At 41.7% G+C, this 19449-nt stretch overlaps 2 protein-coding genes across 2 annotated transcripts; one reads left to right on the top strand and one right to left on the bottom strand.

Moving 5' to 3' along the window:
- Positions 1–4074: 4074 nt before the first annotated feature.
- Positions 4075–8431, bottom strand: sybl1 (synaptobrevin-like 1). Its single transcript, XM_084549305.1, has 8 exons — positions 8292–8431; positions 7711–7878; positions 7459–7516; positions 6981–7118; positions 6240–6330; positions 5543–5610; positions 5338–5430; positions 4075–5096 (listed from the first exon to the last, which is right to left on the bottom strand). Exons 2-8 carry the CDS (start codon positions 7854–7856, stop codon positions 5028–5030), a joined length of 663 nt encoding a protein of 220 aa, XP_084405431.1. The 5' UTR covers positions 7857–7878; positions 8292–8431; the 3' UTR covers positions 4075–5027.
- A 2890-nt stretch (positions 8432–11321) lies between these two features.
- On the top strand, positions 11322–19449 carry polr1d (RNA polymerase I and III subunit D). Its single transcript, XM_084550451.1, has 5 exons — positions 11322–11410; positions 11992–12089; positions 12516–12592; positions 17702–17784; positions 19142–19449. The coding sequence occupies exons 1-5, from the start codon at positions 11372–11374 to the stop codon at positions 19187–19189; spliced, it is 345 nt and encodes a 114-aa protein (XP_084406577.1). The 5' UTR covers positions 11322–11371; the 3' UTR covers positions 19190–19449.

Raw genomic sequence — 19449 nt, 5'->3', positions numbered from 1 at the left:
ATGTAAATTTACACAGAGTAATAAATAATCTAAACATGATTTCAAAGCAAATGACTGACATTGCAAAGCTCTATAGCTCCAGCTGTCATAGTTACAATCACCATGAAATATTGGATGAAAACATATATCAATTATTCCTCTGTTAAGTTTATCAGACGGGATCAGTGATGGACATGTCACTACATACTTAACATTATTAGGGTTGTAGGTCTGAGGTGCACAAAACTATAATTATTATTTATCATAGTGTCTGTTTCACTGTCAAAAACTGAACTGCCTTTCTTTTACGAATCAACTTGTACTTTTTCAACATGAAAATGGCACGTTCTGCAAAGTCTACTAAAATGCAAGTCATACCAAATTATGAATAATTCAAAAATAATCTACAATTTAAAGTTAAAAAAACATATCTTAAAAATTCTCTGAGGCAAAACACTTTGTTTACTGAAATACTGTAAAAAAAATACTATAAATAAAAAATTGTGATTAATAGAACCATTCAGGCCTCTGCATCACCAAGCCAGTACATTTTACATATCATTTAGAAATATCCATTCCTATAAAAATCTTTCAGTGCCACGAGTGATAAGATATAATAAAACAGCCCCTCCTCTATTAACAGGGGCAAAAGTCTAAAACTGAATGACTCATACGTCTGTTTAACTGGCAGAGAAACAACACCCCTTACTGTAGATTACACTCTCTACAATCAAAAGTATCACACCTTGTCAAAGTGCTCTGCACATTGAACCCTGTGAAGAACTGCCCCTTCAAGGCCACTCCAGTATATATCTATGTGAAATAACCAATGAAATTGCTGGTTAGGAATGTGACCAAGCATGTATTACATAAGGTTCAATTGTACTTTAAACAAACCATGAGCTGACAATGTTTATGGAAAAATAGAAACTCTATGATCCAAGCTACAGAACACTGAGCCAACAGACAAAAAAAACAATAAACAACAATAAAAAAAAAGGGGGAACAAATAGTGGTCTAAACACTTGAATGAAAAGGTGTTCAACCGATACCTGAACTAACTTCCAATACCTCCACTGGTGTCCTCTCTGTCCAGTGTACTTCAGTGCAGAAAAAAACACTCCTGCGATCCTCTTTGTAGCTTACCGTGTCATACCAGGAGATCATTCAGTTTTTGCAGTTACACACTGCTCAGTTTAGCCTTTAAGAAACAATCCCATTACTGCTTTTCTTCCAAAGCGCTTAATCGAGCCAACTGAGCAGACAGCGGTGTGAGTCGGTCCCCATCCCATCACTGCTCCCTCCTCGTGTTCAGAATCAGCCGTGCATCAGTAACATCGCAGGCTGAATGAGGGTGCCCCCCCTGTGCAGTTGTTAGCTTCAGTTTTCTCCCTCCCCTCCCCGAGGTAACGTGACTTTGCCCTACAGGCCTACTGCAGCAGTGGATCGGCAGTCTCTCCCAACTAGCTCTCGTGTCGGACAGCATCAGCAGCGCACTGCTCTGCCTGTGCGAGCATGTCAAAGTCCAGCTAAGGGACTGTGCTCAGCTTAGAGTTGCATTCTCAAGTGTACAATGGGAGCTAGTGAGGAAGAAAGCAACATGTTACCTTATCCTTGCCGAGCCCAGTGAAGGAGGAGTGGCCAGACACCGCCATACGGAGTTGGCATTCATTGTTGCTAAGCAGCCAAGGTCCCGCTTTTATGAGGGAATGTATCGGGCAGCTTTTAGAAAGGGATAAATGAAAAGAGCAGAATGACAGGAGGCCTAGGTGCAGGATAAAGTTGCGCTACGACCAATTCCAAGCTAAAATCTGCATTAAAACTCGCCTACACATTGCAGTGCCAGTATAACTGATGTTTTTTTTTTTCTTTCTCCAGTGACAACACGCCTCATGTTGTACATAAACAGCCTGACACCTGATCCAGACATACAGCCGTGATGTGACACCAGAGTCTAAGACCCCTAACACCCAAGCTATTTCTGCTTAATCTATACAAGGCCCGTGACCCTTGGAACGACCATCTAATCTTAACTAGAGACAAGATGTAAATCATTGTTAAGAGCAGGATATAATCTCCTCTGAGTTCTAAGAGTTAGCATGATGTACAGAATGCTTACACCTAAATATTATTCACTATAATGTACATTCAAAAAAAGTAGGATGGCTGGCTAAAACCCCTCTCATAACAGAGAGTAAGTAAACTGCTGACCGTTGTGTGGTTAACTGGATCCTGTGTTTTGAGAGTCATTCTGTCTAGTTAAACAACAGTATAAAATTGATTTTATAACTCTCAGAGTATTAGCAATAAATGCAATCTGCTTGACATGTGAGCTCAGATCATTTATCTGTAAAGGAATAAAATGAAAGTTACTGCCGTCACGCTGAATTAGATGTTTAAAAGTCAGAGTGAGAGCAATCGGACAGTCATTCTCTATTTGTGAAGGCCCCTCGGGGCACCACACAGAAAGCTTCAAATGGCCTTTCCCAGCCGTAGCATGGGTGACTGGACATATTAGCATCACACAGAGAGCAGTTATGAGTAGCATCAAAAGCCAAGAAACAGTAGAGCCCCACACTACAACAGGGCAGCAGGTCAGACTGGGGGGGGATTCCAGTCGGCATAGCAGAGGGATAACGCCGTCCTCTGTAAAGCACAGGGGGACAAACCACACCAACGAGCCTGGTTAGTAAAACAGCACAGAGCTGTGTTTCAATAATAAAAAAAAGAAGACATTTGAAGACAAAGCTGTGGCCGTATGCCATCTAGTGAAAAACAGGTGCATGTGTCTGCAGCTCTGTAAATCTATCCTTGTCGTTTCTCCCAAGAACTGAGCGCCTCAATCCACAGAGGAAGGCCTCTTGGCATATGGTTGAAACAAACCCCCAAAAACAGTTACGCTCTACTTTGTGTTAGGGATTGTTTTCGTCCAGCGGCCAGAATTAACCCTGTAGGTCAACCTGAAATATAATGGATTCTCAACATTGTTATTTTGCAGACGCTTTAGCTGAAATTGCATTAAAAAAAATATAATATATAAGCTATTTGAAAGCACATAAGCCACAGGTGTGTGTTTTAAAGACTTGCAATGACAAGAATGAGTCCTGTTGGGTGTATTTGTGGTATTTCATTCCTCCCTGACCCTCACATGAGGTCGTTTAGTACAACATCTTCCGATCAAAACAACTCCCACCCCTTCTTTTGCACCTGACTGCTAGATTATCCCTGTGTGAGGCCTCCTCCAGCCAGTTAGTTAGCGCTAAAATTACATCAGGCGTAAACATAAGTGTGTTGCTACAAATAGCAAAGTAAATTGTACTCTTTTCAAGTCCTTTTACGGTTTATGGTCCGGCAACAGAGCACTGCTGAGAAGAAGTGTTCGTTATCTCTAAGCGCAAGTACTAAAAGCAACTTTAATTATCACAACGGTCGAAAATAATACAAAACAAAAAAACAAAATCAAAAAAACTTACAGCCGTTGATAAATATTTTGCTAGCATGTCGTTAGCTAAAAATAACGGCTACAGACGAACGTTACTTTCCGTTGAGAGGAGGTGAAACTTTACACTTTCTCAGGAATGTGACTTAAAAGTGGCGTTAAACTGCGAAAATGTCAATTTCCTTACCACACAATCAGCATTTAAGTCATACAGTATAGACAGCTGTCTTCATAAAACTTGAGTTTAACGTAAAAAGAAAATTAGCACGGCGCCGGTGGTGAAGACAGCTACAGCTACCTGTCACGAGAGCGAGCGCCATCCTCGGGAGCGCGGACAGTCAGACAATGTCCCCCGGTGACCGTAATTAATGTCACCTGTTCCGTTTCTCCCTTTTCACAGCGTCGCTCATTCAAAACAACACATGTGGCTCATGACCGGTTCAGTAGGAGTGATGAACAAGTGCTGTTTGTTTGAACTTTGACCTCAGCTAGGCACAGCAGTGGTGAGTTGGAGGTCACTCTCCGTTACTACAATTAGATGTGGTCAGTTAAATGAAGAATAAGTGAATTTATAATCTTATAATCTTATCCCTAACAGTGTCAATAAAGGTGCAAGATAAAAAAAATACATACCATAATTATTTTCTGGTGTAAAGATCAACCACTTTATACCATCAGATTTTATTCTTTTAAATCTGGATGTACAATAATTAAATAATTACATGATCATAAGCCATATGATGCCAGGAAGCAAATCTATGTACAATATAAAAAGTGCATCGTGTTAACAGAAAGAAAATATGAGCACACCTAACATCCAGGGTGGGGAAGTAAACGGAAGCCTCTTATCAAGTCCACAGGCAGGAAAACAAATAAGAATAATTTCTCCTAAATTAAACTTGGCTTAAAAGTTCTATTATGTCTCAATAATATCAATTAAATGTACAATATTTATTTGTATGATCATACCTAGCACTTTACAGGTTTATTTTAGAAGGTGTTACTGTTTATCTGTGATAAAATCAGGTGATTCAGTAAATCTGCTTCAGTCAAAGTTTAGTCAAAACGTCTTCAGTTATATGGCAGCAGACCAGACAATACAGGTGAGTCCTTTTGATGGATCTGAAATACAACATTGGTGGTACCTACACTTTCAAGTCCCATATCTCTCTGTTGACATCAAAGGTGAAGCAGGACAATAACAAATTAAACTTTGCTATCTTTGTGATCAGTCTGAATGGATTCATTACACAGACAGGTGCAGGACAGTATCACGAACTGATACATCAGGCCACTAAGTGTATGAGACAGGATGAATGTACCAGATTAACATATGACAAGATTATTGTTCCACATCAGTTTTAGGCCACATGGCTGCTGTCCATTAGTGTGGGTATGAGGTGGGACTCCCGGTCCAAAAGGCAAATACATGTGCAGACTCTCAAAGCTGGGGTGACGAAGGAGGCAGGAGGAGGAGAAAAGCATGCCTTCCACGGATGCTGAAGCTGAAGGAGTAAGACAAAGAAACTGTATTTCCTTTTGTGTCCATTGGTAAGAGTTGAACAGGCACTTCTCCCCCTCGTCCTTTCTCCTTTATCTCCTTCTTCTCTCATTTTTTGACACATGAGGGCCAGCTGAGTCCGCCGCAGGCAGCAGAGACAATAATGTAAATTACCACCTGAGAAGAGCACAGAGACGACGTTTATTACTTTTGCAACAGTTAAGGTTTAATCATACACAGGAGGAATTGCTTCACTGACAATCTATGTTGAAGAGACCTTCAGGAAAGATCCATATTGTGCAATGCAAGACTACAAAACAGATGAGGGTTAGGGGTTAAGCACTAGTATTGCAAGCAATCTGTATACAACTCGCAGTAAATTGATGAATGAACAAATATCATCACTGCCTGCACTCACCAGACATACCACCACAATGACAATGGTCAGCTTGAGGTTCTTCATACACATGGCCCGTGCAAGGTTACGACTTGTGGTCTTAAATGTGACTGACTGGAGGAAGAGAAAGTTAACATCAGTAGGTTACTAGACTTGTCAGTAGCTTGTTTACTGATAAATGTCGTGCACCAGAAAACGGAGCACAACCGCTGGTTTTCAAACTTACTGAATCAACCAGATTTTCTGTTTTGTCAATCAGCAACTCGAGCTTCTCCCCTCTCTGAGCTACCAAGTCTGTAGAAGTAATACAAAGAGAGCCAAAGTTAACTGGGGAGGCACAAAAGGTCCAGTGTAATTAGATACATACTAAAAGTCTGTTGAAATCTGACATTTGAGGCTGCAGTCCTCCAATCTGAATCACTTTTTACAAATTAATGTTGCATAATTTCTTGGCAAGGACCTTTGTACTTTGGCTTCATGAACAACAAATAACAGGCACAATATAAAGAGCAGATCACTAATGAGTGTTACAAGAATAACCAGCTTGAGTCAAGTTGCAGTTTACACCTGTACCTGTCATGTAGTGAGGATTTTGGATTAATATAATAAAAGTGTTTCTGCAGAATGTTAGGATACCACAGAGAAGTTATCTTTTGATGCCACATCATTCCTAGACATTTAAGTTAAATATTGTCATAATTAGTGTATGAATTCCTCAGTTATGCAGCTACAGTGACCTTTGACCTCTAAATTCTTATCACTTCATCCTTAGGTTCGAGGGAACATGCCAAATTTGAGGAAAGTTCCTCAAGGACACTGATATTGAGACATTGTGTTCACAAGGGGGTGGACCAACAACCAACAACCATAAAAAGAATTTTACAAAGCATCACAGCACAATGATGAACCGCAAAGATGCTCACCTATGTTGCGAACCATTATGCCCTTCAGGTCGTCCACTTGCATCTGAGTCTCAGTGACACGATCTGATCCCCGTGGGTCTGAGTGGTGTTTCTACAGAAATATAAACAGATATAATCAGCCCAAACTACAGAACTGTTTGGTTGCTTTATCCCCAGATTCACCTCTCCCAACAACAGGAGGAGAAATCGTTTCCAGACCTTGTTTGGACCAGGAGATCTAGAAATGTGAGGTGTTTACAGATCTTTCATCCTTAACGTTTTTAGTTCCATCAGAGACGGACCGATTAATATCAAACATGTTTGCTATTTAATATTTAAAATTAGGATAAGCGAGCATGTCAGTGACTTTACAATAACCAGTGAGAAAAACAATCCTCACTAATGATTTTCTCATACACAATGCCATTGTTTTTTTGTTTTCATTGAACTTTAATTCAAAGCAAGTTGCACACGAGTCTCCCCTTTGTTTACATCCGCTTCTTCCCGATCACATGAGGTGCATTCAGTGCTTCCTGATCTGGAAAGATGATCTAAAAAACATCCTGTAGTACGTGTTGTACTGTTATTCTTAAACCCTCTTGTTTGTGCGTGCGATGCAACCTTATTTCATATTTGGTTATGATTCTGAAACTGCTGAATGTGCACTTTTTTTTTTTTACGACTACACAACTAAGAATAAAGCCACAATAAAGCCACACAGCCACCACAAGACAGTGTCCTTCAGTGACTTATCATACTCACCATCTGAGCTGCCAATGTAGAGGAGAACTCACTGTTCATGGCGTAGGGAAGGGCCGTTTGTGCTCGTGACCCATATGTTGTCTGGAAGCGCTTCTTGACTTCACTGAGGAAGCTGAATGCACGTGACCTCTCAAAGTCCTTTAGTAGACAAAAGTTAAACATATATGAACACTAAAAAGTAATATGTTGAGTAAACAGTGCATTTATGAGTGTACCGTTTTGCTAAACGTACAGTAAATAAAAAATATTAACTGGCTGAACCTGTTCCTGCTTGTATAGCACTGACAGCTGTAGGACTAATTAGGGTAGAAAAACACTGCATATGCATATGTTTATTTATCAATTTGCTTGGGAGGTTAAAGAAATACACAACTCTATCCTGTAATGTCATTTCTTTAGACTCTGGACATTTGAAAATAGCATATAATGCAAGAAAAGAAAGAACATGTCTAAATATCTAAGCCAGTTATATACTTACATCGTCCGTGATGCACAGGTATATGATTCTGTCATGGCAGATGTAATGAAACAAATAGCTGCAAGAAAAAGAAAAACATCAGGTGAGTAGTATTTTAAGCAGAACTCAGGGGTCGCACCACATATTCTGATATGATACAGGGAAGTGCACAACAACAGATGTTGCCACAACATGAGGATGGGTGAGAGACACACACACACACACACACACACACACACACACACACACACAGAGAGAGAGGTCCAGTCCTACCTGCCGTGGCTGTAGGTCAGTTTGTTATTCTCTGAGGGGATTTTGGCTAAAATCTGCTCCGTGACTTCCAGGAAGTTCCCGCCACACCAGGCATGCTTGGCCAGAATAGTGGTTCCACGAGCGACCACAGCAAACAGGATTGCCATGGCAACAGCTGGCGTTTCAGCTCTGTTATTCGGTGACAGGGCCACAAAAACAAGAGCAGGGAGATGTTACTGGTGACGCTGCAGGCGAGCTGGGGAAACAGGGGATTGCTTCACACACACACAATGATGGTTAAACATTTTAAGGGTTACGGTACAAATATAGAAGACATAAACGAAGAACAGAAAACTATTCGTGCAACTAAGTAACTCAAATACTAGCGGTGTTACCCTCGGAGCAAGTTACTACAGTTGACACGAGAAATGAAAACGAAAGCCAGAAAATAGTGGCTTGGAAACAACAAGCTAGCTACTGTTGTTGACCCATGTACCTAGCAGCTGTAGGGAGGTAGTTATTGGTATGGCGCAATAACGATTATGGCTTCAAGTTACCGAGCTAACCCATTCAACGGTGATATAAAACAACAAATGCAATACCTCGACGTGTCAGTGGTGTTTAAAGTGGCTCATGTAGCGCAAATTCACACATCTAAAGAGGTCTCGGTCGCTAGCAAGCTAGCTAATCCTTTTCGACTGACTTCTGTTTCGCAAATCCTCCTGACCGGATGTGAATCCCCTATCTGCTGGGTAATGTAGTTCTTATCACATTCATCACCCGCTGCAGTCAATACTACAGTCCCGCTGATGGAACTACATTATTTAACAACCAATTACGTAGGGCATCGTCACATGTTTTCATACGTGCGTCTCTTTGCGTCGACCCTGCGACGGGCTGTGTCATGGGGTTAGCTTCGCCCCCGTCTTGTTCTCACAGGCGCCTTGTCAGTGGATTGCGATTAATTTTGCAGATGCAGAAATTGTTACTATGCAAAATTAATATTTCGCCTAAATACTAAATGATTATTAAGTGATGATATGAACGAATGCACTACAATTACAGATACTTTCCCAGATCATAGACGGTATATACAAAAATATATACACTGGTCAGCCACAACATTAAAACTACTGACAGTAAGTAAGTAAATGACATTGACCATCTTGTGACAATTCTATGTTCTGCTGGGAAACTTTTGGACTTGGCATTTGTGTGGATGTTACTTAGACATGTAGCACCCACCTAGACCAGACCAGGGGGGTATTCCAGAAAGCAGGTTTACCGCTAACTCTGGGTATGTAAACCCAGAGTTAGCGGTAAACCTGGGATTTCGGTTCCAGAACGCTCAAAAATGATCAGGCTATGCAAGTAACTATGGTAACATAGGCTCTGAACTTAACCTGGTAGGGGTAGGTTTTGTTCAGGTTATGTTCGGGTATTTAAGTGCACGTTCAGCCAGACCGCTGTTTCCACACTTGTCACACAATGACGTTTCCTTTTGAGGAAGATCCAATTGACATTGAAGCACAAATCATTCGGGCTATTCACCGTGAGAGGGTGATAAGACCACGACTTAATATCCTTTCTTTTCCTGATGAGTTTTTGCCAGAGCGCTACTGTTTTTCTGCGGAATCTTTAATTTATTTAAACAACATTCTCCATCCCCACATTTCGAACGTTACGCATCGTGGATTCGCTCATCGTAATTGTTGCGCGTGCGATAACCTATTGCACAACATTGCAACGTTGCGCAATGAATTAGTTCCTGCTATTGAGGAGCAGATAGGAACACATTCAGCAACTTGACATCAGAGATGGTCAAAGAATGCGTGATGAAATCTGTCACAATCACTTCAACCAAAAAAAGTAAAATAAATGCACGTAAGACTGTTTCACACATTTATTTGCCCATTGCGTGTTTCATGGCCTGAAAAGAGAAAACACTTCATTATAGAGCAAATGTTCTGATCCAGTGTTCTCATGCACTGACAGAAAACATGAAGCAACTATGCTCTAGTATCTGCACAGCCCATTTCTTTACCTCGATCTTTAATTTGATTCCTCCGTGACTGCTGATAATGTCTCTTCATCCTCCTGTTATTTATATGAACGGTAATATTGGCTATAAATTGGTGATTTTCGAACATGCAAGGCTACACAAATTAGACATAAGTGATTTAGGCGTAGGCCTATTAGGGTAAATACATTGCACTAGTTCATGTTGCTCCTCCTGGGAGGTTGAGGGCTCCGATGACGTGCCCCCAGAAATCCCCTCCATCATCGGACGCCCTCGATTGATACTGATCGCCAACTCCTCCACAGGGGGGGGGGGCACCTCTGGCCCAGAACCGGTCTTCCTCTCCTCTGCTTTCTTCCTATTGGCTTTGAAATGAACGTAACTTGTTGCAATATGGCAATTCAAGAATATAATACTGGATAAGTGATGTCTAAGATGATGCACCCAGATATATCTTACCAACTTGGACAAAGTTTTTATATTTTGTTTTGACCTGCGGCCACGTTCTCTTGAGGGCGGTCGGGTTACATCTAATTAAAAATAATACAATATATGACAAGGTATTCTATAGTATAAGAAAGTCTCATACAAAGCAGTTAATATGTAGCCTAATATCTACTGAATTATTGTGCTTCTGACACATTAGTGTGCTATAGCCTACTAAACTTACGCATTTGCGCGGTCGGCAATTCTCTGCCAAGCAAAATCTCGTTCCTTGGCAGACGCGCAAGTATTGCTTTTTTCGTGATTATCGCTCTTTCCTCCTCATACGCCTCGAGCAGAACTTGCTGCTCCGCTTCAGAAAAATAGGCTGCTCTGCGCTTTGCCATTTTTACTCATGGTTTCGACTCTCAATAGATGATGCCTTTATAACTTCGCCGTGATCGCGCACAACTCTAGGTTAAACAATCCGGGGTTGATTGAACTGATTGCTAACCGGTGTTTTGGAACCGACAGCTCGGGTTTAGTCGCCTCAGGTTCAGACAACCCAGAGGTTAAGTTTTATCTCAGTGTTTGTTAAACCTGCTTTCTGGAATACCCCCCTGGTACCCCCACCCCACAGCGATGACACTCCTTGATGGCAGCAGCCATCCCCTGCAGGATGCAGCCTGACACAGGCACACACACAAAAACAGTTTAGGAACAACTAAAAAAAACAAAACAAACAAACAAACAAAAAAAAAACAAAAAAAAAAAACAGCACAAAGTGTTGACCTGGCCTCCAAATTCACTAGATCCCGAATTGATCAAGTATCTGTGGGATGCACTGGAACAAGCCTGGTCCACAGAGGTCCTTCCCCTCTACTGATAGGACCCAGAGGCCCCCACTAATAACATCTTGTTGAAAGACACCACAGGACACCCGCAGAAGGCCCATGTACATTCTCTGATGAGGTCGATGATGGTTGCACAAGGGGTGGCCACAGTATTAGGCAGATAGTTTAATCTTGCGGCTGATTGCATGACTATATGCATGGTCCAGCATGCAACAGACAACCCACTGCCTTAATCACGCTTTCTTTTTTGTTTGTTGACACGAACCACTAACGTATTTCGGGCGGACAGTGGCGCTGTTCTCCCTTCACTCTTGCCTGTCAGACATCGGTGAGGACCGAAAAACCCCAAGTCACTCTATTGACGGACATAGTGGGAATGTGAAGCATGGCTGGGGAAAGCGAAAAGAAACCAATACTAGAAATGGTAAGAAGATAAAACGGTTTAGTTTTGATAGTGTACACAGCTCTACAGCTCAGTTTACCTCCAAAAATATTAAATTAAAGAAGTTAACGCTGCATTTTGACCGCATGTAAACTCCTCACGTGGGTAGCTACAGTAGCTAGCAATAAGAAAACAGTTACTCCACTCAGATTCAATTGATTAAAAGCAGTTTTATATTTAATGCTGTCTTTTGTCTTTGGACATATACTAGGTTGTATTTTGCAGGGCTACTATTACCTATTATGTATGTTGTCCTACCTTACATGTGCTTCTTTCTCAATCCCCGGATAGCTCAGTTTCTCCACTGGGGGGCAGTATTTTAACAGCCAACGCTCACTCAGTTTCCTCAGCTTGTGTATGTATACCATGCTTGTCAATCATAGTCTGTATGGTGAATTGTGCAGACAATAAACTTTGGATGTTGTTGGTAATGCGTTATAGTTGCTTTTGATTGTGACTTACTCTGTCACTTACTATCCAATCTTCAGGAAGGAGCTGGGATATGTCCCGTCTTTGAGCTGCTCTTGTGATATTTTAAACAAGCGTTTTGTTTTGTGTCTCAGGTCCAGGCGGATGGGGCCGACGAAGGCTGTGTGACATTTGTGCTCCACGATGAAGACCATACACTAGGAAACTCCCTCAGATACATGATCATGAAGAAGTCAGTGCTTTGTGCTGTTGTTGTTGTTTTTTCTTTCTTACTTTAAACCGAGCATGTCACAATCACGAGTCTGACTTGTTTTCCTGTTTGTATTTAACCCTCAACCCACCACGTCTGGCACGTTTCAAGCACAAAGTGTATGATCGAAACTTAACTTGTGTCATTTGTTTGTTTGACTCCCACTGCCAGGGACTTTCCCCATGTACCTCATAGAGATCATAGATACAGTTTATGATAATCACATCACAAAGGTTCTCTTTCCACACGGCCCTGCTTTGATCTCTGTTTTGGCTTTTCCACCAGGTCGGCCGACATGAGTTCACAGTGCACACTAACACAGATCCACCCATTTTAAGCGAAACATTCATAATAATAATAATAATAATCACAAATCTCACCTTCCCTTTCCTGTTTTCTTTTCGTCAGTGCGGATGTGGAGTTTTGTGGCTACACCATCACCCATCCGTCCGAGAGCAAGATCAACTTCCGCATACAGACACGAGGTCAGAGGCGACACTTAATACCCATCGCCTTATCTTCTTGTTATCCCTCTTGCAGTATGTCAATGTTTGCATGCATACAATTAAGCTGTTAACTATCTGCCCACAGGGATATTTGGAACATTTCCAGTGGAACATTGTTTGACTTTATTCTTTTAAGTGGATTATTGAGAACGCCCAATTTTGGTTCTAAGAAAAAAAAAAGACAGGACACTGCAGAATGCAATGGTCTGCAATAATTAAATCCCCTATATTTAATAGAAAATAGTACAAAGAAAAGCTATAAAGCAACGTCAAGCATCGCCTTTTGTTTTAACAGTGCTCTGTGTTTGAGAACTGAGGAGATTTGATAGATAGTTGATGGAAGTGAAATGCTTTCCATTCTTCCGTGACATAAGATTTCAGCTGCCCAACAGTTGGGGGGCCTTCTTTGTTTTTTTTGTTTGTTTTTTTTTCTTTTCGTTTCATAGTGGGCCAAATGTTTTCAGTGTTTGACAGGTCTTGACTGCAGACAGGCTGATTTTATTTTATTGTTTTGTTTTATTTGCATTTTAATTTCGGTGCCAGGAATTGGTTTCAGGAGAGGGCAACAAAAGACTGGAATAGATGTGTTCCAGTCAAAAAAACAAAACAAAAAAAACACCTGTTGGAATGTGTCAATTAAGTCTGGCAACAGGTGTGTGATGTATCTGGGTGTGAAAAATAGCATTCCAGAGATGCTGGATAGTTCATAAGTAACAGTAGGTTGGCGGTTCACCACAAATGGACAATTAATCTTTCTCAGTGTGAAATGGCCAATAATTTGCTGGATTTTTATCACCTGTCGTACAAAATATAGTCTCGTCAAAAGATTCAGAAGACCTGAAGAATCCCTGTTTGCAAGAGAAATGGCTGAAAAAGGAAAATTATGTAGTGGAAATAATTCCACACGTTGAATCTGTTCCATGCAAAGAAAGAATCGTATATAAACAAGATCCAGAAAGCCAGCTGCCTTGTACAGCAGGAACTGTCCTGTGGTCTGACCCATCAAAATTCTTTTAAGAAACCATACATCCTCTGGGCTAAATAGGAGAGGGACCACCAGGCTTGTCATCAGCACTAATATCCATGATGGAAGGGATATGCATTGGTGCAAGGCAGCGTTAATGTGGAACGATATGCGCAGGTTTTGAAGAGCCATATGCTGCCATCTAGATCACGTCTTGCTTATTTCATCAAGACTGTGCCAAACCACATTCTGCAGCATGGCTCTGTGGTCAAAGAGTCCGGGCGCATTTTTTGGTTATAAAGAGAAGAATACAACAACAAAGGAGGGCCCCAACCGTTGAGCAACTGAGATCGAGAAAGAATGGGAAAACATTTCACTTTCAAAGCTACAGCACTTGGTCCCCTTAGTTTCACACACTGTTGTTAAAAGACAATGCAGCTCAGAGGTAAGCATGCTCCTGCTGCACATGCGTTGCTGGAATCAAATTCAAAATGTATAAGATATAAAACTCCCAGTTTAAGCATTTGATATGTCGTCTTCGTATAGAGTTAAAAAGAGTTGCTTCTGTTTATATCCCAAATTCATGTTTGTAAAAAAAAAAAAATAAAAATGGTTGAAAGGTTGAGGGTTGCGATGATCGGCTCCCATGTGAGTTCATATGGACCTCATTTGAGTTGAGCCCCGGCAATCAACAGCATTGAACCCTGCTAAATGAAAAGTCCAGTGAAGAGGACAGGGGGCAAGCTATTTCATGTCTAAAAGGCAAAGAAATACATCTGGACCTCAGAGACTGAAGGTAGTAGAATCTTATTTTATTGCAAAGCACGAGGAGGCAAATTATGCCAAACCCAAACTGGGGTGTGGTTGCAAACAAGATATGTAAGATGTTAAAAAGAGGAGAGGAACTATCTGTGCAAAGATAGTTGTTACCTAACTGGGCTCTTCTGAACACGAAGTCTATTACCCCCCCCCCCCCCCAGGGTGATCAATAAAGTACTCTTTTGAACGCTGTCGTGAGCGCTCTTCATTATGGTGGTCACGGCCCAAGAAAACTCTTATAACACACAGATGATTGTCAAAAGCCTGTCCTTTGATCTGATCAGACAAAACTGGAGCTATTCATGTAAATGACGGGTGTCTCTTTTGTTTGGCAAAGGAAGAGGGGCCTTCAGCCCTAAAAGCACAGCTCCTATAGTTGATCGCGGCCGGAGCATAATGCCGTGTGGCTGTTTTGCCGGGTTTACATAAGGAACGCTGATGTTGTAATTTTGAAGGATAATGTGAAGAAATCTGCTTCCAGTCTGCACTGGGTTGCCGTTGGACCTTCAAGCAGGAAAATGACCCCGAAGCGCCTCTCAAATTCCACATCTTAGTCCTCTTGAGAATCTATGTTGGGAACCCGAGGTTAAGGTCCGTGCTTGAAGCTTGGACCCTAACCATGTAATTTGGATCAGCTGGAACAATTTGCCAAGGAGGAACGGGTCCAAGATCCTTTCAGAAGCATCTGCCAGCCTTGTTAGAACAACCTACGGTAGGAGGCTCCTGTCAGTTGTGTGTCAGATTGATTACACTAGATGGTTAATGGACCTGGACTTGTCATTTTTTTGTTTTCTCACTTCAATTCAGGCGTATCAGCAAAATCCCTTCAACACATGTCCCCGGGATACGCCTTTGATCTTTTGGAAGTAATTGTACTTGACACACACATTTGACACTCTGGTCATTTGCTTGGAAAAAGGTTGTTTAATTTCCAACATATCTGTGTTTATTCACAGATATGTGAATAAACACACATATCCCCCCCCCCCCCCCTCTCCTCCCTCCATGTCCATGGCTGCGGTGCCTTGAGCAAGCACCTAACCCCCAAATTGCTCCTGCTGCTCATACTACTGTGTGAATGAACGGATAGGTCAAACACCACAGCATAATTTCCCTTCGGGGATTAATAAATTATTGTTATTATAAGAAAACTTTAACATCTCTTGTGTGCACTTTCCTTTAAACTGCATGCGGTTGCAACACTGCAAAGGATGGTGTGGTCTGATCTGATCAACCGTTGACGTTTTGGCTCACAGCGATTGCTTTTCCATACATTTTCCTCGTTATTTCAAACTTTGGCCGCCTCTCGGTTAAGAACGGTGAACAATGTAAGCTTACATATGTGACAGAAGATGAGGAAAAGCGTAATAGATCTCCTATAGCTGCAAGACGGAGAAGAAACATTTTTGGGGCTGTTTTGCAAAGTAAACACGCTGATTGGAGTCTGGTGCATTCACTTAGTTCAGTCAGTTGCGCAAGAAAGGCCGGGACTTTGATGAACACACATGCTCATACAGTCCAGTTTATTAGGTACGCATAGGTAAGATAAAGTAAAACTCTCGCATTGTAGTCAAACAGCTGTGGAATGAATGTCACCCTCAGCTTTCAGAGAGGTGTTGATTAGTGAACTGCGTTATGTTATTCTGACATTTATTTAAATTAGTCAGTCTTTTTAATGAAGGTAGAGTAAAAAACTAAAACACCTCTCGGCCTCCAAAATGACCGCACAGTTTGATTAACACCTCTCGACACGGCAACAACAACCGGACATTCAGTTCTTCATGAAGGTGGTGGTTTGTTTCGCGGCCGTTTGATGACGGCGCCTTAATTCGGCCATGCGTACCTCATAAAGTGGCAGCCGATAGAGCTAAAACTGTGCCTTGTTCCAAAAATAAGTCGCCGACAGACAACATCAACCGCTGTCACATGAAAGGACTTTGAAAACAACTTGTTTGTGCTGTTGAGCAAAGTCTCAGGATCCCTGGAGGAACTTTCCTCACAGCTTAATCACAGCAAGACACAATCACCTTTTAGGCACAGGGGAAAAACCCCTAGTTGTTGCTGTGCTTTTTAAGCATTCAGCTGCGTTTCTATATTTACTCCTCTCGTTATTGATGATGGCTGCTTTGGAACGGGATGGGCGTCACCCGTGTTAATTCATCAAAGGAGGACCGAAATTAACAATTCTTTTCATTCATTTGATTTTAGATTTTTTTTGAGTTAATCAATTGGATTACCATAACAAGATATTCCTGCACAGTGAAGCATTAAAACTTGCTTAGTTTAATAATAATAAAAAAAAAAAAGCTAGAATATTCCGTTTGTAACGATAAAACCTGATCTATTTTTTTTGCACGTGTCTGCAGCTGAACCACACAGGGGTCTACATTAATTTACCACATCCTCTTGACCTGTTGTGTCTTCAGCTGCAGCATTTACTACATTCAGTTTATAAAAAATATCTTTCCAACGGAGAAGATAAAAGCAGATTTTTGTTATGCTGTTAAAATGAATCTGCGGATAAACCCTCGCTGCAGGCATTGTATTGATGACCCTTAGTATGGAAACGAGACTTCAGATAAAACATTTTCCTGAGTATTTGTATTATTTCCCATGTGTATTACACACATTAAATACAGGTTTGTTTGAAATGATCTTCTACCTTTTGTTTTGAATCCCTTTAATGTCAGCTGCGGCCGAGCTGTGTGTACTTCGCAAGTGTGTTCAAACCTGATAACCCGTGTTCTCCCAGCGTGAGGAGACAATGCTCCAAAGAGCCTTCTCTTGTGATGTCAGGAATGTTTTAGCTTCTTGCCGTCTTCAAGTGCCCCCATAAATCTCCAGTGGGGTTGAGTGGGGTTGGGAGTCAGGTGACTGTGGAGGAAAGTCCATGACAGTCAGCACTCCTTTGTCTTCTTTGGCCCTGAAGTAGTTCTTTAAAGCTTTTGTTTTGTGTTTGGGCTCTTTATCCCGCTGATGTATGAAACCATCTACGCAAAGACACAAACCAGATGCTGAGTTTCTAAGTAGCTGTCATGTGCTCATGCGTCGGCTGCAAGGATGCACAACATATGAGCGCAATGAGAGAGAGAAAATGATCTGTGTTGTAGTTTTGGTCACACGGGCTCTGATCAGCATCTCTCGCTCAGTTCATTTTGCTCTCTTAACAGCGCTGGTGGCCGTCGTCACGGCTGCTTGAATGAAACCAGAGGATGACTGACAATCCGTGCATTAAATGCGGCCGTTCTTGTAATTACTGCTGGCTGTGGTGGTTTTTAATCAGAAGTATCTACTGTGTGTTTCAGGTGGTATCCCAGCCACGGAGCCGCTTCGGAGGGGCCTGAACGAGCTCAACGATGTCTGTCAGCATGTTCTCAACACCTTCCAGGTAAACCCAACGTTGGTTCAGTGATTTGATTTTCTGGTTGAGCCGTTTCTTCATTTCATACAGGCTGAACTGCCTTTCTGTCCCTGCCAGTGACATGTTTCTGTATTACGATTGATCACTTCCACATCTGAAGTAGTCACTGTTATTGGGACAGGAAGGCAATTCTAAATAAACTACAGGGGCCATACAATTAAAAAAAATAATAATTATGATGTGTGTTTTTGGAGAAGTAAACTGAGGCGGACTTTGGATACACAGACAAGTCTTGATAGGTGATATTCATAAGTTATCCAGGTCATGGCAGATAAGATAAGATAGGATAAAAGAAAAGAAAATTATGTTATCGAGTTTCCTGAAATGTATCTAAGGTTATAGGCGGTTTATACTTCTGCGTTGAGTTGACGCAGAGGCTACAGCGACAGTGCACCTCCCCAGAAATGTAACCACGCACTGCGGCAACGCTGAGCGCAAGAGCTGCGATTGGTCCGCTTGGTCGTAGCGTGTTTCCGCTTTAGTATTTCCGGCTGCTTCTCCATCTCCGCAATTTTTGAATTCATTGTTTTGGATCAATAAAGATGGAACACATCGAGGAAAGGTTAACTGAGGAGGTTCTGAGATACAGACATTTGTACGACTCGTCTTCGGCAAAAGTTTCAGTCGCCATTGTTGAAAGTGAAGCAGGAAGTAAAAGCAAAAATGCACGCGTCTGGCAAGAAAAGCCGCGCCGACTAGCATTTGGGTTGGCGTTTTTACAGAGAGAACTAGACTGATGAGCACTTAAGTATAAATGGCTCGCACCGGCTTAGGCTACATAGGCTAAACTCCACTTTAGGGTCGGTTAACTTAGTTTTACCTTTGGTTTTTGGAGATAAAGGCATTGTTAGATTGGTATTTTTATATGGGATTTGTTTAATACAAGAAAAATACAGAAAATTACCCCTCCTTTAAGTATGTGCACAGCGGTTTCCAGGCAGCCTTTCTGTGTCGACTTGCCACTGAAACTAGTAAATCGCAGGCTCATGCTCTAAGTCGGGAGGCTCATCTGTGATCTGCCTGTGCCTGTGTCAGCTGCCCTACTTGTAGTCTACCGAGTGGTCCTCGTCTGCGGTCACCCGAGGGCTTCTATTGATAAGCTGACATATGCGATGCTCTCATCTTTCTACTGTGGGAGGCGAGCGAGAAGCGAAACCTTAATTTCCTCACATGGTTAGACATACGAGAATAGACCGTGGGCTGTCTGGCTGGCTCTGTATATTACCCCAATAGTGAAGGGAGAGTCAGCTGGCTGTGATTATATGTGACACTCTCGCATTGTCTAAACTTCAATTCTGATGACGTTCCTTTAATTTTCTTCCAGGCAAGTGTCAATGGGTTCAAAGAGAAACAGGAGCACCCCATGGAATGACGACACCTCCTCACATGTAGGACGGCAGAGCTTCCTACAAACGAACTGTTGTTACCTCGTTATTTCCTCTTTTATACTAGCTAGAGAGCGACGAACGGCAAGTCCTCCTAAAAATAGTTTGTCACATTCAAACATTTGTACAGTTATTTTTTTTTGTATTCTGTTTAAATTGATTTATGATGTATGCTAAATGTGTGCCAGGCTCGTGTTTATATTTTCAGAGCCATAAATGAGAAATATTAAATTTGGTCAACAAAGAA

This window comes from Chelon labrosus, assembly GCF_963514085.1.
Source record: "Chelon labrosus genome assembly, chromosome: 8".
NCBI lineage: Eukaryota > Metazoa > Chordata > Actinopteri > Mugiliformes > Mugilidae > Chelon > Chelon labrosus.
Note: the sequence above shows the minus strand (reverse complement) of the source record. Positions and strands in the feature narration are given on the sequence as shown.